This window comes from Acanthaster planci, linkage group LG04 (genome assembly GCF_054643075.1).
Source record: "Acanthaster planci isolate LZ-2023a linkage group LG04, COTS_SCS, whole genome shotgun sequence".
NCBI lineage: Eukaryota > Metazoa > Echinodermata > Asteroidea > Valvatida > Acanthasteridae > Acanthaster > Acanthaster planci.
Window position 1 is genome coordinate 13045764 of NC_141780.1, and position 24351 is coordinate 13070114.

Consider the following 24351-nt stretch of genomic DNA (forward strand, 5'->3'; position numbering starts at 1 on the left):
AACCATCGCGGTTTTTGTTTTGGGTTTTTTTTAACATCACAAAAGGGTAGCAGCGATCAGTTTTTAATAGGCACACACTTTTGGAACGTTGCGACTCTTTTTCAATGTATCTAAACTACTGGACTTCCCCTTTAGTTTAAATGTATTGAACAGTGCACTTTTTTAATATTCAAAATTGTCCCTGCTTTCCTGGAAACTGAGGGCGCTGTTGCTGCGACGTCATCCAGCAGGGAAATGGCCCAATACATCGGCTTAGCTGTTTCACTCGTGACCCCAGAATTTCCTTACTGAAAGTACTTCTGAGGAAAAGGTTGCTTACTTGCTGAAAAAATGAAAAACCAAAAAGAGAAATTCACTCGAGCTAAATCTAAAAAGATCCAGCTTTTTCTGTGCACAAAGTTACAACGGTGAGGTTTTCCTTCTGAGATAACATCACAGTTTTTCTCATGAACATGAAAGTTCTCACAAAACGGCAGCAAAAAACACCTTCAAAAACTGTAACAAAATTTGAAAAACGAGCCAACTGAAACATTAAGATGTACTTTGGAGGTTTTTTGCTTTTCAAAAACTGCACTGCAGATAGACCCTTTAAATAAAACACAGGGATACCCTCCATAGCTGTTCTGTCTATTTGAAAAACTTGATTTATCTCTGCGTCTATTAAAACTTGATAAAAAATAAATGATACTTAGGCATCACATTTTACAAAATGTATTGTACAATTCAGGAATTTTTGAATTCAAGCTGTTTATGTGAAGAATTCCAATCCAAACAATAAAAAAAAAAAAAAAAAGGACCTGTATTCAGCGCGAGGAATAATTTATTATTATGTCACGTTCATTTCACTGCAATTCGAAAATAATTGCATGTGCATAACAAACTTTAAGTGCACTGATTTCCGATTTTGGTTGTCTTTGAAGGCACCACCAAGAACCAAACTTTTTTGGGGGGCGGCAAATGCTGTCTGGGGGAGGGGGAAGATTTGATATTTTTTATGTTACCTTAATGGCCTTTCTGAGGATTGAGGAAAACGTTGGTTCTTTTTTCATACACTTTAGGAGATAAAACATGAAATAACCCAACCCCCCCCCCCGTTTCCTGTCAATGTTTTTAACAAATGACTCTTTTGGAAGGACTAAGCACCTCTCCCTGTTCCCATGTCAAGGGATGACAGGACTGCCATGTGTTTAAATAACGTACGGTGGAGCCTAGAAATTGGCAATGAAAACTGAAGTGCATAGAATCACAGCATGTGCATTACAATATTTGCTCTAAAACCAAGTGGTCTTTCCTCAAAGCACATTTCGCTGATCTCCTTCTAAGAATCACTACTGGTGGTTTAAAATGTCTATTTGAACATATACAGCAGAACAATATGTTGCTCCATGCCATCTTAAAGGTCCACACTTACATAAAAAAAATCCTAAAAGAAAATTGCCAAGCTCCACATTGTTTCATAAGCTGTTTGCAAAGCATCTTGGTTAAATAAGGTGTAAGATTGTGATCAACACTACTGGTATATGTGTACCTCACTTAACTTTTGCAGTCAAGTGTTTCAATGGTAAAGTAAGCTGAATAAACACATGTAATTCATGAATTAAAAACTTGCACAGATGTCTGATGACTGGTTTTTGTGTATGTTCTTCTACATTTTTCGCTGGATTAATGTTTCTAAAATGATTTTGGACTGAGGTGTCCAAAAAATACGAAAAAATTATGATCTCCCTATCTCCGTAAACACAGTGAATAAAAATGTTTACAACTTTGCATAAAAACTTTCACATCTCATATTTATCTCATACAGACTCTTGAGGATCAACTATGAATTTTCCTGCATCAGTGGTTTTCCCAAATTCATCAACAATCTTCTCCCCTCATTTCCGAAATCTCGCCTGCAGTAAAAAATGACACATATTTAGTTCCAGTCCTGTGTAGATGGTATCCAGTTAAGAATTGATGATAAATGGATCATGTGTCCCATGAAATGGGTCTAATAAGGCCATTTTTGTTTGAGCTTGCATTAGAAAGAGCTGAAAAAGCTCGTTCTTTCAACATCCTGATGGGCATGGACACCATATGGCTGTAAAATAATCACTGAGGTTCCATATTGATTTACCCAATGCAAAATTATGCTGTACTCTGATGTGGCTCTGCCAACTTGTGTCTACGTTTGTTAGGCTGGATCATATATACCAGTACATTTATCAGACTACCTGTGGTCTGTATAACACCCTCAGCAAAAAGGACGGTGAATTCTCAATTAGGACACTGGATTTCTCACAATTTAAATGTAGTTTCCCAGTGAGATTGGGACTGAAGGCTGAGATACAATGGAACTGCTCAATTTGACAGAGCAGAGTTTGTAGCTTGTTTACACAAACCACTTTCCTCCCTACACATTTTACAACCTAAAGCTAGACTAATGTTCTCCAAACCAACGATTTTCACATACATCTTGAATTTGAAACTATTTGAATGGATGCAGAGCCCACATTTCCTCAATTGCCTTCACCCTGAATACTGTCGCTCTGGTCGCCACCCTCCATCAAGATCTGGCCACACCTCTTGTATCCAGTGGCTTACTTGTTGGGCAAGTCCTCCAACACTCCACAGACCATATTGTCCCTCCTGTTGCTACCCTCCATCAAGATCTAGCCACACCCTCTGCATCCAATAGCTTACTTGTTGGGCAAGTCCTCCAACACTCCACAGACCATATTTGCAGGCAGAGACTTATCTGCATATAAAAAAAGAAGGAACTTCATTCGATTGCAAAAATTACTGCTTACTTATCTGATCACTTTACCACAAAGTTGGAAACTATTAAGAGTTTGCATTTAGTCTCTGTAAAGGAATAACAACAATAAAGTACTAAACATCTGGAAAAGCAATAATGAATATTTATAAAGCACACATATCTATCTGTGTAGCTGTTCAAGAAGCAGTAGCAACAGACTTGAAAGATAATGACGTCATGCTTTCTTATTTGTGCGCTTTCCTGTGGGGACTCAACGGATTGCATCCCATTTCACTGTCACAGGACAGCGCACATGTAAGCAAAGTATGATATCATGATGTTACAGGTCTAATTATCACCACCGTTCATCAGGACACAAGACCAAACTGGCAGGTGACATCAATCCACATGTGGCTGCTTCCGTTTCCTCCACAGGTATTAATTCATACCCTTGAACAGAAAGAGGCAAGTGAATGTAAGAGTGACCTGTACCATAGGACACAGCATGTAACCAGTTCCTGGATTCGACCCCTGACTTTGCAATTACGGGTGGCAAACCCTAACCACTCCCTCACATGCCTTGCAAAGGTCCTTAGAATCATAAGGCAATGGGTATGTACATGGACATCAGACTTAGCCAAGTGCAATTTGTCTTGATCTGGTCCAATTCTTTAAACTTCAATGAAACTTTGAACACCCGACTGGACAGTGTGAGTGAGGTTGATCATGAGTTGATTGCGTTTACAATTAGCAAAGAAAAGTTACGAACATTGTCTTTCCCTGGCAATGTAACCCAAAACATCACGGGGAAAAACTGCAGGCTGTGATTCCTTTCACCCCCATTGTTTTTCCCCTTTTCTACGTGTAAATAGATGTGGACATATACTTTTTCCGAATACAAGTATGTGTCCCTTCAAAGCTATCGGTAGTCAATCGACTTAGAAAAGAGGGATTTCACACAGAAACAGTACTTTCTGAAAGTAAGTGAGCAGTGTAGTAATGACTTCCAAATCACAGTACTCATGTAGTGAAGCCAATCTAATTTTGAAGAAATAAAATATTGGACATCTTAGAGTTCTCCAATTCACAAACCTAATATTTAAAGTTTCAGGGTCAGCATATTAGCCTAGGATTAGCAGTGACAGTGCATAAAGATTACAGTCAGTTTGAAAAATGAAACATTATTAACGCCAGACCCGTTAGGCAAAACAAGCACAAGCAAGCTGGACCTGTACATGCAGCACAATAAAGCAGTTTAATTAAATGGTGACTCAACTGCCTACGGAACACACACAGATAAATGTACAAGCCCAGAGACAGGTTATGAGGCCACAGTTGCCAAGGTTCCCCGACAAAAGGGCCAGACTTCAACTACATCACCCACGCAACATGACCTGTTGTGCATGTTCCTTGAGTCAACACAATGAAATTGAAGACACGCTGCGTGCAGTGTTTGTGCACAGAGAACATTCTCAATCCAGGGTTCCTTGGCAGCAAATCTGACATGCTTAAGATGAAGCATTATCGATCAGCCCACAATAAAAGGCCCTCTTCAAATATCAAAATGCCCTCTGTTACACTCTTACGCTGTCCAAGTGCAGAAACCCTGACACAGAAAAATCTCAGACCTCTGAACCCGACAATTAAACAGAGACATTAAAAAGGTTGGCAAAGAAATTTTAATCAGATTTTTAAAATTTAAATCAGATTTCTTTATTTCTATAATTACACTGGAGTGTAATTTTCTATCCAAAGCAATCAGTTTACGTGTGATGCATGCACTGAATCTGAAATGCTGTTTGAAATCAAAACAAGTTACTTGAATTCACCAAAAATACTGCAAAGCACGGCTGAAAACATGTGCATTCACAGTCAGTTTAAAATAAATTTATTTATAAACGTTACATTCAATGAACCAAACAATATTCTACTATTTCATTCCAACCTCCGAAATCACCTGGTACCATCCATTTACGGGTTTCAAATTTATACGGTACGTTCAGGAATATGACTGAAATTCGGGGCGTCACAAATACGGTCTATTGCAAGGTTAAAGAATTAGTGGCTAAAAAGGAGAAAGAGAGACAATCGCAAATGTACTAACAGATGGTCATGTTAGGCTGAAGCCAATTCAACAACTGCTGTGTGAGTACATGTGCCTGTACGCTGTGTGCATGTAGTCGCACATAGCTGAAAAAGACCAATTTTTTAGGGGGGGGGGTTATTGTAACCTGAGTTTCATCAGTGTCTCTCTCTCTCTCTTTCTCTCTTTTGGGGCATTCAAGCTTTCTCAGCAAATTTCCAATGTTGACACAAGTACATCACTTGAAGCTGGGGGAGGTTTGTCTTGGAATTTGAGACTCTACACATTTTGAGCAGTTACATGTATCTTCACGTGACGTATCTTTTACATGCACATATAGGTCAGCTACGCTAGATTGCCTCTAGGATCTGTCTGATGGAAGTACAGATGTTTATCTTGCCTACAACTTGAATTAAAATTGGTTTTTCATTTACCAACTATAGAAATGGTATGCTTGGAAAAAGGTTCAAGGACTAGAAATTTCTTGTCAAGAGAGAACACACGTTCAGTAATAGCCATTCCTATGAGGAAAATATATGTACAGATGACACTGCACAGAATATTTCCCTTCCCAAAAATATTTTAGCAAATGTTACGGCGTACATCTATCTGAATACAATTTACAGTGACACATTTTAAGCAAGACATGGAGCCTTGCACTGTCAAATGAGAGCTGTAGAGAGAAAATGGGTCACAAACCTATTGCCTTGGGGTAGGGCAGATTCAGCTTCTCCATGATGTCGATGAATTCCTCTTTGGTTTTGGTCAGTCTGGCATTGTACATCTTCTCCTCACCAACAGTCGTCGATGTCTGGCCTGCCGATTCAATTTGGAGACAAAAATAACTGGGACATGAAATATGCACAGAAGGAATATTCTGAGCAAGAATTTAACTAAATATTACACAGACAATAGAATGTATTCTGTCAAAAATATAAAACAATAATTGGTCATGGAAAGCAATCATCCTATAGAGTTGGGCTGCTCTCGGAATGCCTTTACCTCTGATTAAAAGGAAGGATTCCAAGTTACATGTACACATACCATATGTAATCCTTCCCATGGAATCTTAACATTGAAATGATTTTGCATTTGGGGTTTAAATGATATTGAGCTCCATTTCAGGGAGTCTGGTTGGCTAGTGGTTCTCTCCTCATCTTCCGCCTCTGTGGCCTGGGTTCGATTCCCGGTTTGGCTCCCACATGGATTGGGTTTCCTGTCGAGCTTGAGTCTGTTGGTTTTCCAACAATATCTTCTGGGGATTTCCCAACTCTAAAACTTTAACTGCGTGACATACTCTTCTTTCTACAGGTTTCTTCAGGCTTTAAAGCAACATGTAAAACACCTCGGGTGCTTTGAGGATTCCTTCATTTCAGTAGTAGACATGCTTAATAATAATGATGAAATTTGTATGATGGGACAAAATTACCACAGAAACGTACATGTACATGGAAGGCTTCTTACCTGTGTAATCATGTGCTGGATATAAAGGTGTATCTAGTGGCATAGACAGGATCTTTCTGTGTACTGATTCGTATAAAGTAGCACTACTACCTGTAAACAGAAAAAAGTTGGTACCCAAGCTAATGTTTCTTGATTTACCTGATGGCAATCTGTTCTGAACTGGTACCATTCTGTGAAGTTTAATTCCTGAATCTCCAGAATGTATGCTTTGTTTATTATTCACAGTACAAATTAAAAACTTCCAAGACACATTTTTAACTAAATTGCTTGGTGTGACCTCTTGTCAGCAAGGCTCTATGTGCAGGTTATAATTTGTAGTAGGGCCTAATGTTAAATCTTCTCTGTTTGCATTACATGAATTGCTTTTCATTCAAAAAGAAAATTTCAAAACCCTGTTGAGTTCCACTGGGTAGACTTGACATGATACTCTTTGCTAAAAAAAAATTCATCAAAATCTCTTGATGCACTTTGTTTACCTTGATCTAAAATGGGAGAAAATGGGCAAGTTCTACAAGAGCTGAATCATGATTGTTCCTTAAAGAATCAAGTCATTCTGGGCCATCTGACAGCCAGCAGGTGTGCAGATTCCACCCCAAGAACTTGGCTGTTCTGTGCCCAACGTTTACAAATCTTTGCAGGCATATAAAGACACTCCTTATCAGTACAAATGTGTAGTTCCAACTAAATCTGACATACAGTATGGTTTTGTTGATATGGTCATTTGAAGTTCAAGGCCATATGCATGCCAACCCTCATAGACAGAACTGGTAATGGAAAAGTGGACATTTTCGGCTGACTTGTCTCGAAAAAAATAGCTGCTCCACAGGGACAGTATGTTCAGTTTCACAAAATTGGTGTCAAAAGTACTGCAGAGAGTTTCCAAAATAATCCCTGAGGCTTGAATCATGAAATATGCAACTCTGTGAAATCAGAAAAATTACTGAGGAGGTGGAATCTGCCCCCCCACGGTCTTTTACATGTAGGTTTAAAACTGGCAATATGGTCTACACAGGGCCAGCCACCATAACCCTAGAGCTGTAAATCTTGGACTGAAACTCAACAATTTTTTTAGCAGCGAATCCCACCTTCTTGGAAGTCAGTTCTGCCACACCCCCTGATGAGCAGAGCATCTCCCGTGAATACCAAGACTGGCCTCTCGTTGTGATGTAACACAAAGGTTAGGCAGCCATTGGTGTGACCTGGAGTAGACAGAACTTCCAGCACCTGTGAACACAGAGAACCAAGACCAACCAACAGTTGTCAAATTCTATTCCACTTCTGGGCAATTCCTTGCAACTGCTGTCCTGGTTTTCAAATTTTGTGTTTTTTAGAAAATTATCAGGGGTACAGTTGCCAAGGCAGTGATGTCGGAAAACGACCAACATTAACAGATAGCAAGGCCCAATCTGGTATATTTCACATACACCTGTATGATTGCTTTTTTTATTTGCCAATTCCAGTGAGTTTTTATTCAACATTATACCCAAATAGGGAAGCTGCAAAGGAGTCAGCCTGTTACCATGGCAAGAGTTTTGCATGATCTTGCAAAATCCATAAAGAAACAGCACTAGAATTTCGGCCTTGAATTACTTCATGTACCACTGCATGAAGGCACAGTATAAAGACAGCATCACTTTTTTTTTCTTTTTTGGACACTCTGGTCGAAATGTCCTAACAAACGAGGGTGTTGTGGACAAGATCATTACCAGGGGCACTGTTTGAATTCTCAAAACTAGATTTGCTCATTGACACATTTGTGAGAAAACTTTGCTCCTCACTAGCGTAATGTCATGAGCTGAAGCAACAGACGATCATTAGGCAAGCAGAATCTACAATAGCATAATTGCACAAATTCTGGCAAATTTCACTGCAGAAATTGTTGTGGCACAAGATTTCTGCCCTGGATGACATGCTTCTTCTTGTAGACCTGCAAATTTGTAACTAGCTTCAAAATAAGAAGGCACCAAAATAGCGCCCCAAAAAATTGAAAATCAGGTAGATGGGGTACACTGGAGCCTCTGAAAGATCTGCCTTCACAAATTGCATTGCTATAGGCAAATTATGTTTTAACCACAAGGTCAACATGTAGGAATGCGTGGAATAAAGTGTAAATGAAGTATCACAAACATGTCATACTTGTACATTGAAGAGGTAATGGGTAAGGTTGAAAAGATCTGCCTTTCAAAGTACGTGTACATGTATATACTAACCCTAGAACTGCACGTATCCCTGTGTGACCTACCCAGACCACTGTGAGCAAGATGGAATTATTTTTAAGGAAATTTGCATTTGATGTGTTACTGACCATTGTTGGTCCCCATTGTTGCTTTCGCACATTAAGATGTGTGCAATCTTTCAAACCAGAAGAGAAGATTTGGCACACTTGTTTGGGTGTGCGTTTTGTATTGACAAAATTTTCAACAATACATACACTGTACAACGAGCACAAACTCAATGAGTCTTAGAGAGCTGCAAGAGATGCACTTTAATTAATTAATCATTATGTACAATTAATGTACATGTACATAACGATGGTCTACATGGTGTATACCACTAAGGGCACCGTTATGCCAAGCATAATTCCCCACAACCAGCTCCCTTCTCCAAAGCTAGTATCTTTGGATCTTTCATTTTGGATGAATGAGGTTAGTGATCGTGTGTGGTTTTCTGTACATTTTTTGTATTGGGTTCAGTGTGAGTTCTTGCGTTGTGGTGGGTTTGGTTGTTACAGTTTGCATGATTTTACAGTCTTACTATTTAATTTTTTTAACAAATCACTCTAGCAAGCACGAGAAGCATGCTGAAACTGCAGTTATATGTATAACACAAAATAAGTACTTGTTCACTGCCTATGTGTACATGTGCATCACAGGGTGCCATCATTGAGCACAATGTATTGCATAAACCTCAACACTTTTGTTCAAGTGGGACAGAGAATTTTAATACCAAATATCTGAAAGGTACATGTACATTCTCTCGTTAGACCACATAAAAATAAGAATTGGTGAGCGTCCTTTTTTTTAAAATCTTTGGGTGGGAGGGCATTTTTTTTGTTCAGTTCCACATACATCTTTGCTGGATTGGAAAATATTAAATAAAGAGCAGTTTCCTCAATGAAATGAGTTTTATTTATCTTCTTTACAACAGGGTTTTACACAGGCAGGTCCATCACAAAAGGATACGGAATTGTACAGCTAGGACAACAGGAGGGTTTTCTCAGAGAGGATCTCAGTGCTGTAGCTCTGTGAAGTGGAATCAGAATCTGGGAATGGCAGCCGCTATTGAATACTGACCCAACATGCAGCAGAAGTCGAGGCTGTATCCGAAGTACACCCTGTGGCTGCGACCGCATTATACAAAGCTACATGTATTGTGGTTGCCGCCTTGCCTGCTGTTTCATTTTCCACAAGTTTATGTATGCGGCCGCAACCACAGTCAATAATTCGGATGCTAAAGGTTTGGTGAATCTCAACCTCGTTTCCATGAGCTCGATCTTGCAACGCCACGGAGTCGAGGTTGGGTGAATCTGACTCGTACATGTAGCTGTTCGGGAGTAATCAGCGATTTTCAGAAGTATCATTTCCGAAGCGCGTAACAGAAGGTTGCGAAATTTGAATAAAGGATCATCCACAAGGCTGTTTTTTCCGGTTTTTAGATAAATAAAATTTTTTTTTTAAATTTGGGGCGCGTGAATTTCTTAGGGGTGGGTGGTCCCAACTATTTTTATTATGTGGCCTGAACTTTCTTGTCCCACACAATGCCAAAAAAAAATCTTGACGCAAATCCCAAAGTACAAGTACATGAAAAGGAAGTGTGTGTAGTAGAGGTGAATTTAATCTTTCTTTTTTTTTGTTAGTCCACGTAGCTATATAGGAGTGGTACCCCCAGTTTACCCAGCAAAAACCTGCATTGTGTGTACCCCTGTGTAAAGTGTTTATTTAGGAGGCATGCTTAGGGTCTATGTTCAGTAAGCAGGTCAGCAGCCAAGGAGTGCACATGTACATAAAGTCTCCTCTGAAGATGTGTAGGACCTGCAGTGGACTTGGTTGTTGAATTATGATTGTAATTGATTTGTGCCTGTTCTTGATACCGTGTTTGGTTTTGAGTTTTGCGTTTGGTTTGGTTTGGTCTTTTTGGGGTCGTTATTTTCTTAGTACCTGGTTCCTTTTTTTGTACTGCTGATATTCATTGAGAGTCTTTTACTAAAAGGTTAAGGTTCACTGGTCTGAAGAAATTGAATTTCCAGTTCTCAAGTTTACGGTATGAGGTATTTTCACTAATTTTGTTTTTGTTTTTGCTTTTCTTTGACTTTTCATTTTTGTTACCTTTTTTTTGTCGGCTAAGAAGTTACTTAATAGATTGTAAATTTTTGTTTTTCTACATTGGTTCTTGGTTGTTGAATAAAATGTTTTTTTTCTTTTGACCTTTTTTTTGGAGATCAAACACTTTTTCTGTCCTGTCTTTTTTTTTAGAAAGACCTCGCGATTTGTCCTTAGTTGATCCCTAGTTAGGTAGTATTTTGTGCAAGCGATTTCCCCCCAGAGTTGTCTTCTTCTAGTGTTCCATTTTTCCAGGTTACATGTGCACAAATTGCAATGTTACCTACATAGATTCCATAGCAAGCAACAGGATGCATTTCCAGTATGACTGAGCTGTGTCAACATAAAATGTGGGCGAGGCCTACATGTGCATCTCAATACCTCCTACAGTATTAAAAGAGATAACCTGTGACCTTCAACACACACATGTCAAGTTGAGTGCACTTTGCCATGTGTTCACAAATATGTACATGTACCTGTAGGCATAATATCATTAAAGGTAACTTTGCTTGTTTATCTTCGAAATTCAATTCAGGACTGGTGTGCAAACAGTTCATTCATGTGCAGTACAGGTACACATAGTACAGTAGCATGTACACATATACAATGTACATGTACATGTACCATACACAAGGTTTTCTCAAATTTGAATACAATAAGAGACTGCACCTAAACCACTTAGGGACCAGATCTTAGTTGGATCAGTGGCTATACAGATAAAAATGCAGTGGCATATCCCAGGGGAGGAGGAGACAGAAGGGGAGGGGCAAACAAGTTGCCCCTGGAGACATGTTGCCCTTTAAAGGAATCGAATGTACTTACATTTTCAAAATGGTACTACCACGGGGGGGAGGGAGTTAAGGGGTGAGGCTTCTTTTACTGGTGGAAAAAGTCCCATTTTGCCATATGGCACTGACTTAATATAGTTTGTTGTATCACAGTTGTGGCCAAGGTCATAATAGCAGTATATTATAATCACAAATTATTGTTACGTACATGTACATGTATGTACAGTACAATTGACAATGCTTGAAGACAGGTCATGTGCAGTACAATCTGACAATACTTGAAGACAGGTCATCTGGATACGATGCGCAAGTCATATGCATAGGAGGGATTGTCTCTTTGAACCCCTCTTCCACTTCTTGGTAATGAACAACTCTTGAAATTTCCGGGTCCTTAAGTACCACAGAGTTTGGAAGAGATGACATGCACAGTGTACATCCTTTCTCCCTTCTTCGACCACACATTGTGCAAAAGCCCACATCCCCAGGAGTAAACGAACATGGCACTAGCTACATATAAGTTGTGCTGCAAGCACTGTGCTGATTTTAAGGCCCATGCGATTATCTTCTATCTAGGGAAGCAGAAAGCAGCAGGGAAGCAGAAAGTTGATAACTTCCAGAATAATCAATGTGGAAAGGCTGATTAAGCTAACAGGACCTGCCTTCGATTAAACTGATTATTTACATCAGCTGTGTAACCATAAGCACCACTATCTACCAGGTAAACCCAGGTGTCATTATTATACAGTCCCTTCAGGACACCAGTGGACTGAGAGGTGAGCCCATTAATACAGAAACATATCAGTTGATATGTTTGCCCTGCAAATTGACTTTGCTCATGAACAGCCAATGAGGTAACCCTTCACTAAGACTTCTTTTTTTTTATTTGAGAACCTGCTAGCACAAACAAGGGCTGGTAAACCCACTGGTGCAAACAAGGGTGGGAAAAGTTTTGCCAGTTGAATCTTGTGCTTGTTCATAAACAGCCAATGAGGGAAGCCCTCTCCAAGACCTTTGTGTTTTTGCATGTAAGAGCCCACGGGTGCAAACAAGGGTGGGAAAAGTTTTGCCAGTTGAACCTTGGCTTGCTTGCAATTTTTTGTCAATCCACCCAAACAATTTTGAACGTGTCCAAATATTTGCCGCGGTTCTTCCCGATCTTTGACGGTCTTTCACCAAACTACCAGAATCATCCTGAAGCAGCTGAGAACCACTCCCTGATTTTCCTCAAGGATTGCTTTCAGTGCCAATTCGGCTTAAAAATTGGGAATGTGTGAATCTAGTTTTAATCTGCCAGTTGCAAATGCATGTATGGCTGTGGAATGCCATTTAGGGTGTTGAGAACCAACACACAAAAAGAAGAGTCCAACACAGTGAGGAAAGTTTTGTACTTCATGCAGTCTTCCTCTACCGGGGAGGGGGAGGAGGTTTGTTTACAGTGGGCCCTATACAACATGTACTGACCTTACTGCCAAAGGCCACCTTGTCCCCTTCAGTGATGTAAACATCAGCCTTGGCACCACTCTGCTCACTTATGACACTCCTGCAACCCGGGAAACGTTTCTTCAACTCACCAGTGCCTGTGATGTGGTCCGCATGGCAGTGAGTGTTCACTACAACAGAGAAAAAAAAAAGTTGGAAAAAAACTGAAAGGGTCTTAACTTTTATCAGGTGGTAAAGATTTGGGAAAAGCGTGCCTGGAAGCCTTTTCTACATATAGTATGTTGGACAACCTTACATTTAGGGCTATTCTTCGAGCTGAAGTGATGGTTTTTTTTATCATAACTTTTTTTTTAAAGAAAATCACTTGTTAAGCATCCAGTCTCTGAACAAATGTCATCCTCTACAATGAAGGGGCCTGCACCGAGTCCACGGAACAAAATTGGTGATAGCAATTGCAGCCCCCTACAAGTACTAGTACATGTTACTGTTGCCAAGTCCAAACTACTTGGCTATTACTACAAAACATATGTGCACTAACAGAAGCCTCAGGCTAGTGGCTTAAATGTTTCCCCACTGACGTTCATGCTACCTCAGCTACAGAAAGTAATTCGGACAGAGCCTATGCAAGTGACATGCCTAGTCCGGGATACAGTTTGGCTGGAAATAAAATAAAATAAAAAGCTTATGAGGGCAGCAAGAAACTTCGTTGAGGCTAGGTGTGCAAACACTTGAAATAAGTTCAGTCAAGGCGCTAAACGCCATCGCTCCTTACCTGCAAATTTGAGACTCAGCTGCAGGTCCTCTAGGAGGTGAGCATCTCGGTTGACCAGCTCCAGGACAGGATCAATTAAGATGGCCTCCTTGGTTTGTCGGTCTGCTAGCAGGTACGTGTAGGTGTAGGACTGGTAGTCAAAGAGCTGAAACGAAGAAAGAAAGTTTTCGCATTACACGTCAAAAGTGATTCTCTGACTAAAAAAAAAACCAATGACCAAAACCTACATAGTGTCACTGCCATTCGTTTGAGAGGCACTTAGTTAGGTGCTTTTAACCTTTTACTCCAAACCAGTAGCACCGTTGCTTTTATATTTATCAGCGCAAATGCTTAAACAAGTGTCATGGGTCAATTCCCTGTTTATTTTGCACCTGCCACTTCTCGAAATGTTCACAAAAGGCCAGAGCTGCAAACAAATCAATTACAGGAATTGCCTTCTGAGGGAATGGTCGGCCACTAACGAATGGTGACTTTCATCCACATCTCTGGGGGAAAGGTCACCAAAGATTAATTTCCTGGCACGGCAGAGGCTCCGTACCTGTCGGAAGAGCAAATCTGATGGGATTTGTACAGTGGAAGACATACACCTCACTCCAGTGGGATGAGTAGGCCTGGGCTTAGGGATGCTTCTACATGTAAGCTTCCAGCTGTGGCACCGTGCAGGGAAAAACCTGACAGGACGATGAGCTGAAGCAGACAGGACTACAGCCGGACATAACCCGGACAGTCTTCGTACAGTATGCAGACATCTCGGGATGACATTCATACTTGTGATGTTTTTCCTGCCAATAAATCCAAAATAAAAAAAACGATGGCTACTCTAATGGTTCATTATTGTACCTTAGTTTGATCTTGCGACATGATCTGCCGATCTGGAAGGAGCTGGGTATATATGACCACCACAGTACTCAAACTGGACATATTAGACAGTTTCAGGACTGTTTTGGGGAGGGGGTGAAATCTGAGGATTTTGCTTTGGGGTAAAAGCCATGTTGAGTAACACTGATTAACCCTCACTGCCCAAAACCTGCCATACTCCAAAAGCAGGTTTTGTGAGGTTTTGGCAGGTTTGGTACCGTACCCGAGGAACTTGTTGAATTTTGTGAGACTTGGGATGAAAGGCCCAGGGAGATGGTGCTGGATTCTGTGTGAGTTGGGACACACAGGGGTCACTGTGCGCAGTGTTTGGCTTGCTGTACCAATTGTTGGACTATGCTTGATTTTATCATGTTTGGTACCGTTCGGTGCAAGTCATCCCATACTGCATAGACCCATCCATACCATATCACTCAAACTCCAACGGGCTCATTCTGTTGGAGTTTATCAGGTTTGGCACAGTAACCAGCATGTACAAGTACATAGACAATTACATGAAGCTGTTGGATTTTGTGAGGTTCAGTATGCTTTCTAGTGCAGGAGCCTAGGGGTTAGGGTTAATGGTAGGGAAGGTCTATGAAGGGTTCTCAGCTTCTACTATCCCCTGACCATGTCCAAGTGTTAAACAAGGCCATTAAGGAAGGAGTTCCATTATGTGGACAACACTTGATCCCCCGTGCACAAACCTATGAGACCTGTCTGAAAAAAGTCTTTTTGAGGTAAATGCTTCAGAATTTTCTCAGCTACATGTACATTTCATTTTTTTGGACACGTTATGGCAAGAGTCCCATATACAGACGCTACTTGACACCCTGTGCAAGAACCCTATGAGACTGATCGGAAAAATTGTGTTTTCTAACTCTAAGTAAACGACTTGGCAAACCAGACAAAATAGAGCATGTTTGGTCATGGTTATATATCATGGGTCTGCTCTCTGGCTATGTTGTCTTTTCCTTACTTTCCTGTACTTTTCAATCATATTAATTACTTACTTGAAGGCGGGATTTTATGTCAAGAAGCTACAACACGTGCAGAATGTGTCTAGGGCCTAGATGAACTTCAATGCACAGATTACAATGCAGGGCGCTAGCTACCGGTACGCAGCGCTGTACATAATTTTACTTAAGATCTTTACCGGGCCCTGGTCGCGAACATGCCGAAGTGACCACTTGTGAGCCGTATGGGTGTGTGCCACGGGGCTAAATAAGTATTGTTCTAGTCTAGACGTCTTCTGTGTAATTCTCATGATGTAACGATTTATTTGATGTGACCCGACTATATCTTCGACTGTCTCACTCCCTGACTTCGTAAGGCACTAAGATATTATCAACGTGTAGGGGTACCGTACTACAACAAAGTCGCCACATACATGTGTATCTGCATATGTACATGTACATGTACATGTATGCAGCCATAAAAATTGCATCTCAAACTCTTTTTATAAATCTCTGAAAAAATCACTATCCATTGATCCAGGCTAAACATGGCAGAAGGATGTCAAAAAGATACGATGGATGAAATAACTGACCCTTTGGGAAGATTTGATCGAGAGCAGGATTTACTGTGTGAAGAAAGAATGTCTACGATTGTGATCGTTTTGAAAAAAATTTCCGACATGGTAAAACAGAGTGAAGTAATCAGGTTGGTGGGCGCACACGTAGTACCTGCTTACTCTTGACTCCCATGCATGTGATTTAAACAGCTAAGCCTCTATACTACGATTTTTATTTGTGAAGTTTAGGCAAGCCTGGGATCTTCAGGCAGTTGGTTGTGAAACGACTTGTTTGTTTCAAAATTATGTGCCACCTGACATATTGTACTAATACTGTGTCAACAAAGCGTCTACAAGGTATTCAAGCATATTTAGGCCTATGCTAAAATTTTTTACATAAAATGTTAGTTACGTTCCTACGTATCAAATTCAATGTATTATATCTATCTGAATTGATATTTGAGTGTTGAAATTTGAGTGACAAAGTCGGGCCTGTTAAAGTGTTAGTGTTTGTGCAATCCGACCGGCCGCCATCTTGTTTTCGTGTGGACAGCAGAGGAAATAAAGATGGTGGCCACCATACATTGCAAAAAATTTTCCTTTCCCTGCGAGAATCTGGAAGCAAATTTGGTGTTTCTCTTATACAGTGGCAATTGTTAGTATCTAAAATATAATAAAACCATTTTTAAATCAGTGGAGGGTATTTTCAAGTTGTTGACGCTACTTGTGTGGTTGATGCTTATTGACGCTTGTTGGCACTAAATAGTATGACCCTGGTTAGGGCCTGAATGTTACAATGTACTGTAGCTGTCAGTTTGTATGGAGAACTCAAATTGATATGTTCAAGTACCAGATTTTATTCAATTTTAACTCCAAAAGGCTTGTTTGCTTGTTGGATATGATCGCCCAATCTGCATGATCACCTGATCTCTTCGCACAAGATTGATGTTGTATGAAATCTTCAACTTCACTTCCCTTTTTGTTAACAATATGTGAATTGCCAGTAGAAAAAAAGGCAAGTTGCTGATTGTGATAGCAGAATTATCAATAAATCGTGCAGTAATAATTGCACCCATCACACATTAGCAGGTTGCTTTTTGGCCGAAATAGCAACTGTATAGTGAGTGGTTTGGGGGCTTACATGTAGCCATATCACTGTGACAAATTTTCACAAATTGTCATTGTGAGTTTGTCGTGACGGCTAAATGGAATTCAGGCCTAGGGCCTTGTGCAAATGCTGGCCTTTTGCCTCTAAAATTCTTCCGAGCTGCAAATCGTCAAAAGAAAATTGGAAATAATATAGAATCATTTAACTTGAGATTCAATTTAAAATATTAAGTTAATATTAAGTTATTTTGACTTCTAAGGGAGGGAAAACAATTGCAATTCACCGGCGTGGCCCGGCTAGGATTTGATCCCACAATTGTGTGCCTTCAAGACCAACTACACTGTAAGTTCACCTGATGCAAAGGGGGAGTTGAGCAATCATATGGCAATGGTTTAGTGCTAGCTGTTGAACAAGGTAATGTGTGACTTGGTAACAGCAAAATATGCACATCATACATGTAAGTACCTAGTACTAAGTATGTTTTGTCATATGGTTGCACTTCACTATTTAAACACCAATACTGAACTGATACCACACATATATGATTGTTCAATTCCTTCTTTCGAAGGGTTGACTGTGTGACATAGTGAGTTACATTAAGTGGCCAGGATCAAGCATGCGATAGCGGTTCAATCTCTAGGTCAGATCATTGAATTGCAGATGTTTTTCTTCCCCACTCAAAAAAAATGGCAAATATTTTCATGTCATGCCTTAAATCGAATCCCATGTTCAATTGCAGGACATTTCCCTTTTCTTTTTGGTGAAGGGAAAAATTTTAATATTGCTCTGGTTCTGAGATTTATCTCGTCAAGTTACATCTAATACAAACTTAAAGTGGCAGTGTAAGCATGGAACCTGATGAAAATTTGCTGCGCTAAAATACCCCCAAAACACTCCCTGCACATACAATGTATTCAAATATGGCGTTGGGAAAAGTTGGAGTGTGTTACACTTTGCCCTATCTTGTGGGCTCTCACTGAACAGTTTTAATGTACTGTGAAATACCATGTCAATTTGTAGATCCAAGTTGCCGGCGACAACTCTGAGGACGATGTGCAGCATCATCCAAGGGTGCGTGGCTCCTACCGACATGGGTGACGATGCTCCGCTCATCGACAATCCTTCGGTCCTGGAAATGTGTACCTGGAGCTTGAGATGTCTCAGGAATGCTTGTGTGCAGTCGCCACCAAACCAGCAGCTTGTATGGTGAATGAAGGAGTGGGTTGTGTTGTATTATGTTGTGTGTAATTAACCTATGATATATGATTGGTTCCACCTCTAATTGGAATGATGATTTCACCTGTAATGCTACATGTACATGTACATTTTAGCCAGGGAAAGTAACCTACAACCGATGTCGTCCACATCAACTCACAGCACATTCAATCACTTCCCTGTGTCCATCACACTTCTCAAAGTCTCCAACTGTTTTAAATCAAATCGTATCTCAAATTGCAGGCTTTTTCTCTGAATTCATTTTCGTGATCACTGTCTCTGGAGGATTTTTAGTACGCAAAAAAGTCTGAAAATACAAAATTACAAGTAAGTCATAATTCAATCTTGTGAATACAAGTTCAGGATGACAGTGTATGCATACATGTAAAACCAGATGTAGAATTCTCATGATAAAGGGCCTGTTTGTAACATACATGTATGAATCTGAATGGCAATCTGTGATCTCAAAGCCGGTTCGCACTATCCGTTAGGCAGATTCTGGTGTCAGTGAACCAACGTCGGATCACTAATTGCGATCCGGATTCATTTGAAACAAACAGGCCCAAAGATTCCCTATTCTTTAAGACACTGCACATGTGCAATTGCTGTGCCAGTATGAAAGTTAGTACCTGTTCATGGTCAACTATGTACTGCCTAGAAAATACATGGATGTAAATTTGCTATTTTATCCTTGATAGACAGTGACCGGATGTTACTGACATACGGGTAATTCCAGAAATTAGGAATTCATGTTTTTTTCAAGTCCCTTTCACATCTGACACATGATTTTGTAAGTTCAGAACACATTTTCTAATTGCCAAGAGGGATGAATTAATGCAAATCACCTGCCAAACAAATAGTAATAGTTTGAAATCAATTCTAGTGATATTTTCATGTCAAATAACAAAGATCTAACAGGGACACAGATGTAACAGGGACACCAAAATATTACACGTTTGGACCCATAATTTCTGGAATTACCCATGTACATGTATTTGCTGGGTCTACGTGCAATTTTTACACCCTCCACGTGAATGTACTTGCAGAGGATACCCTTACTGCAGTGCTAGACATATACAGTGTAGGCCTAGTTGGTATTGTCCCATCTGTAGAGAGGGTCATCTCAATTACAGTTGGGACCAATACTTTAGCTGGGACATAACAAATATTCTACTTTATCTACCTCTGTGGTTGAGTTCGTGCGGCCTGTTCTTGGCACGGGTTTCTTGGTCTCACATTCGAATGGCTGGAACACGACTCAAGAACACTTTTCTCATAACAGGATCACACATCACCTCCTCGTCAGGGTTTTACAGGAACACACGGAAAACTCCCGAGATTTTGATTGTTTGAACAGCTGCTTCCAAAGTCACAGACAATGGGAAGTTTTGCAAAATTAACATTAATTATTTTCCATAATACAGAAATGAATATTCCTGTTTAAATAGAAAAGAATTCAGCCCATCCAAACATTAACTCTCAAATAATGTACATGGCCGCCACCATGTTGCATGTTGTTTGCCACTGACTGCCAGCTTCGAGCGGCCAACCCACAAACAACAAATCGAGCTGTTCGTGAACATACATGTACCACAACAAGCCGCCCGAACTCGGCCTGTCTGTCTCGGGGACATTGGAAAGCAAACAGAAGCCAGCAGAATTTAGGATGTGGCTGATGTGAAACCAAAAGAAGTGTGGCAAACCCAAAATGTTTGTGACACTACGCCTAACAGTCATCAGTCCTCCAATTTCAATATGATTTTACATACACCAAAACTATAGGGGGTTAGGATTAATATTTAGCAGAGGTGCCATTCTGCACAGTTCCCACTGTCAATTCTATACTGCAGACCATGCAACCACTTGCATATAATGCAAGACATTTGTCTTGAGTGGTTGCAGAATTTTAAAAAAAGGTAAGCCAATCGGTTTATCAGCTGGTTTTCATTTGCTGTCAAATGTTACAGGAATGCAGGAGCACTAGATTCACTGAAACAGCTCATCCAGCTTATCTCCTCAGCACCACCACCTTTGCAGGAGGAGCTAGCGGCCTGCCTGAGGTGTGCCGTCCAGCTCCTGGGTAATCTCATCAGCGGTCAGGTCAAACTCCAGGCCCCGGCATGGAAAGAGGTTTTCCCTCGTACTTTACTGTAAGTTTGATGACATCTTTAGGTTAAGTAATTGGAGCAACTGCTGGCCCAGAACTGTTGAAAACTGCATGTAACTTTGGACAATAACATAGACTGTGTCGGGAATGGGTTTTCAGATATGTGACAATAAATATTGTGCAAACCCTACCCAAAACTGACCTGACCTAAAAAAGACTTCTTGAGGGCTAGTTTTGTACCATTTCATTCAGGCCAGTTCGGTTTTTGTGTTTGTGATTTTTGGGCAAGGTCATTTCAGTGAATCCCTTTTTGTAAGAACCCAAAAATAACCCCCCCCCTCCCAAACGTCAAAACAGTCTGTACTTTCACATAGTGCATTATTGCTCCAGAATCACAGTATCTGGTATGATCAAGATGCACAGTTGTCCAACCGGGACTGTAAAAAAGATACTTTGCAACAGTTTTGAGTTCTCACAATGATTTTTCCAAAGAACTATTGCAACATTGATAACTACAGGCACAAACAGCAGACAAGTTACATGTAGAGGATGATTTATCCAAGCCAGAACTTCAATTTTTCTGGGTCAGTTTGGTTTCAGGTCTTAGGAGATTTTCAGATGGGCTTCGGGTCGTATTCGGTTTAAATCTACATGTATAATGTTTCAACCTAGTCTGATGCACAGCACTGTTAGCTGTGTCTATGATCCTTTTCACTATTCCAACAGCGCATGTCAAAATGAGTTGCATTGGAGTTCATTCAAGAACAGCAATAGAAGGTTTGCATGGCTGCCATCTTGCAGGCCGAAGCTTTTGTTTTGCAGGATATGCACAAAGGAAGTTTCCCTGTGCAACAAATGAACTGCCTTGCAAGATGGCTACCATGCAGAGCCTCAATACGTGCATGCATGGTCAGCCCTGTCAAGGTGACCGAGCTTGTGTGCTTTGTTCTAGCATGACTTTGCCTTCCTGGAAAGATTAAACTGGCCCATTGTTGGCATCTACCAGTACCTGCGTATAGTGACTGGCAAAGACCTACAGTCCTAGCCAAATCTCGTTGGCCCCAACCCCAGGCCTCCCCTCAATGTTGGGCTTCACTGTGCGGTCTGCGCTCCAGCTCGAGATGACTACATTGACCGGGGCAGTGGGGGACCTGGAAAGGGTATGGCTATTGATACGAGTCCCAACAATTCAGACCTGAATGGTAGACCTGTAGCTCTTGACACAAGATTTGAACGCTGCCATACACATATGCACATGGACTCTATACTTACCCTGTGTCTGCATGCTGCTGCCAAATCAAATCCTTTTCTGTCCTGGTCTAGGTGTCCTGGTGCACTGTACTCTACATGGTCATGCCAGTATGCTTTGCAATCAATAACAAACAATGTAACTAGCCTTACTTCATGTGGGAGGGCGCTTGTGTTGGACTTGCTTTGGACTGCTGGTCACACACAAGAGGCAACTTATAGTGACTAGCCTTCTCCTATGCAGTGCATGCTTTTCATTTTTGACAAAACTGAATGTCCGGGGAACATTCCCAAACTTGGTGCATTCATGTTTTCACTCACAGAGTGTCCTTTGTGGGAATTTTCCTGAGGAACAAGTGTAGTGTTCCCTGTCTGTTCCGAGAGCCCAGTGCTGTCATTTGGCAGAGATACAAAAAAATACATCTTGATAAGAGATGGCTGAGTCAACAAAAGTAATCATCGGTGTCCTCACAAGTGCAGGTACCCATTTACTCCAGGGTGGGAGGGAGAAGCATCTAGCCCAAGGACACAAGTATTCGTAGCTTACGGGCTTGATTCTAACCAACTTTCTAAAGTGTTACCTACAGATGTTGAGTTGGAGCTCTTGGCCACTACGCCATGGTTCATCACAGTATTGTGATCACAGTAACTTCTGAGCATTCTTAGTTCTAAGATATGTCTTGAGTGATATGGTATCAAAATTATTATCTTATCTATTTAATGGAATTTGCAGTATGGCCTTTTTGATGTGTTGAATTTGTTCAGCTCCGTATTCCAGTGTGCTGACCCAAAGGCTTCGCAGTATCTCTGCATGTTCATCAACATGTGCATCCAAAGTTTTTCACCATCAGAATGTGCACAGCAGTTGTGGACCAGTGAGGATGGGTACCAATTGGTGGAAACTGTTATCGCTATGTGTGAAACAGAGTCAGAGCCAGATTTCAGGTAAATCAGTGGACTTGAGATCAAAGTCCTACTAATGCAAGAAGCAGTATATTGTGTTGTAGTGGGCTTAACATGCCACAGACAACACCTAACAGGGACTTAATGTGAAGTCTAGTACTATCAGTGGATGGAACATGACTTTTACTACTGTCATGTCCACAGAGGGTGCATTGTGTTCTGGCCACAAGAGCCAAAAAAGGACAGTTGAACAGTTCACAAAGACTATGTGGCCACAGCTGAACTGTATGCACAGGACCAAGGCTAAGGTTACAGTGTACCCACATGGACCTCGATTCAGATAAAAAGCACACCTAGGAGTTAATATTATTGCACCGAACCTCCAAAACAGGAATTGTTCAAGAACCCAATGACTTGGTTAAGGCTACACAGTATTCTCCAGTATGACCAAAAAAATCTCCAATTGAAAGCGTGTGGTGAGGCTAAATTGTCTGTCAGTTTTTCAGTCTGTTTAACCACTTCATTCTCGATGATGCCTAAACACGCAGGGATTTCCCAATCCCAGTACTGGGCATATAAACACATTCCAGTAAATTCTGCATACAGTACTGTGGGATATCTAATTTATCCCCAGGCTTGAGTAATTCCAACCGAGTGTGTACACATACAGAGGCTGGAACTCGTTCCCAGAGGTTGAGCTTGTGTGGAACCCTCTAGTGATTGTTTGCCACAGCTAGTCATTTTAGCAAATATCCTTTTGTGACAGTCTCAGAGTTTTAAAGAAGCTACAGTGCAGACACAAATGTCGCATAAATCTTGAACAAATGACCACCAAGGATCAGCGTTTTTAAAGTTCAACTTTTTATAGGGCCGTGTTTGTGGGATCTTGTTGCTTGTAAAAGGCGGTATTTTTGGCCAAAAAAATAATACCGCGCCTGGGACAAGAGCAACATAGGATAATGCCATCGGCAAGCGATTAAAGATCTATCTGGATTCCCTTCTTTGATGTTGTATTTTTATTGTGATTTTTCCCTATCCAATCCCTAGCTTGCAGCTGTTGCAGACATTGATTGTCCTCCCCGATTTCATCCCGTCCATCTTCGACCACCTCACCCCACCCTCCAAGATCATCCTCCTGGACATCGTGGCAGCTTTCCTCTCCCAGGGCCATGCTGATGGGCCCTTTGCTCCTGAGGCAGCCTCTGGCAATGCAGACGGGCAGAAGGAATCCCCAAGCCTCCCTGCTGTGGAGTTTGTGGCACAGGTCTTTGAGCAAGAGGCTGGCTCCATCTTTGGTCTGGTGTCGGAAGAGGAGTGGAGTAACATTGAAAAAGACAAGGTTAGAGTAACGTGAAAAAAAAGTATAGCAAATTTAGTACATTTAGTGGCATAAGGCCAGTGTTGTTGTCAAGTCCACCACAAGTCAGGGTTCTAACTGGCAAATTTTAAATGATAGCCCAAAATTGAACAGAACACAGATTTCTTGTTGCAGCCAAATGTTTTTTGTACATATTGCTCAGTACTATTTTTTCCTTACCAGTTGCTCTGTCTTGTAGCCAAACTTTGTAAATATTTGCCATGTGGTGACTGACAGTTGCAAGTAACAGGGTGAACAGTAACAAAGGGATATTTGAATACCTTAAGGATTCACTTAGGAAGGAATGACTTGTTGAAGAACTTACAGGGACTTGTGAAGGATTGGGCTGGACTGCATAAGGCCATATACTTGTAGTATGAGCTCCATGTGAAAAGCTGAAAGGACAGTTTTTATGGTGTTAACTTATTCATCTGTTATCCTG

The 24351-nt window shown here is 40.8% G+C and overlaps 2 protein-coding genes across 5 annotated transcripts in view; one reads left to right on the forward strand and one right to left on the reverse strand.

Annotated features, from left to right (window-relative positions):
• Positions 1-621: 621 nt before the first annotated feature.
• On the reverse strand, positions 622-15743 carry ethe1 (ETHE1 persulfide dioxygenase). Of its 2 annotated transcripts, none has more exons than XM_087135506.1 (8): positions 15615-15743; positions 14142-14385; positions 13604-13748; positions 12853-13001; positions 7370-7508; positions 6285-6374; positions 5520-5636; positions 622-2737 (listed from the first exon to the last, which is right to left on the reverse strand). In XM_087135506.1, the coding sequence occupies exons 1-8, from the start codon at positions 15632-15634 to the stop codon at positions 2679-2681; spliced, it is 963 nt and encodes a 320-aa protein (XP_086991632.1). In that variant the 5' UTR covers positions 15635-15743; the 3' UTR covers positions 622-2678. The 2 variants fall into 2 exon arrangements, with proteins under 2 accessions (XP_086991632.1, XP_022107822.1); XM_022252130.2 differs by having other exon boundaries at positions 15472-15707.
• Positions 15744-15848: 105 nt separating this feature from the next.
• The window catches only part of atxn10 (ataxin 10), a 29236-nt gene continuing 20733 nt past the window's right edge, over positions 15849-24351 (forward strand). The window contains exons 1-5 of one of the 3 annotated variants that reach the window (XM_022252124.2): positions 15849-16120; positions 18100-18285; positions 20262-20444; positions 22415-22594; positions 23600-23891. In XM_022252124.2, coding sequence (XP_022107816.2) covers positions 15963-16120; positions 18100-18285; positions 20262-20444; positions 22415-22594; positions 23600-23891 — 999 coding nt within the window. In that variant the 5' untranslated portion in view covers positions 15849-15962. The other 2 variants (XM_022252125.2, XM_022252126.2) reach the window with 2 other exon arrangements.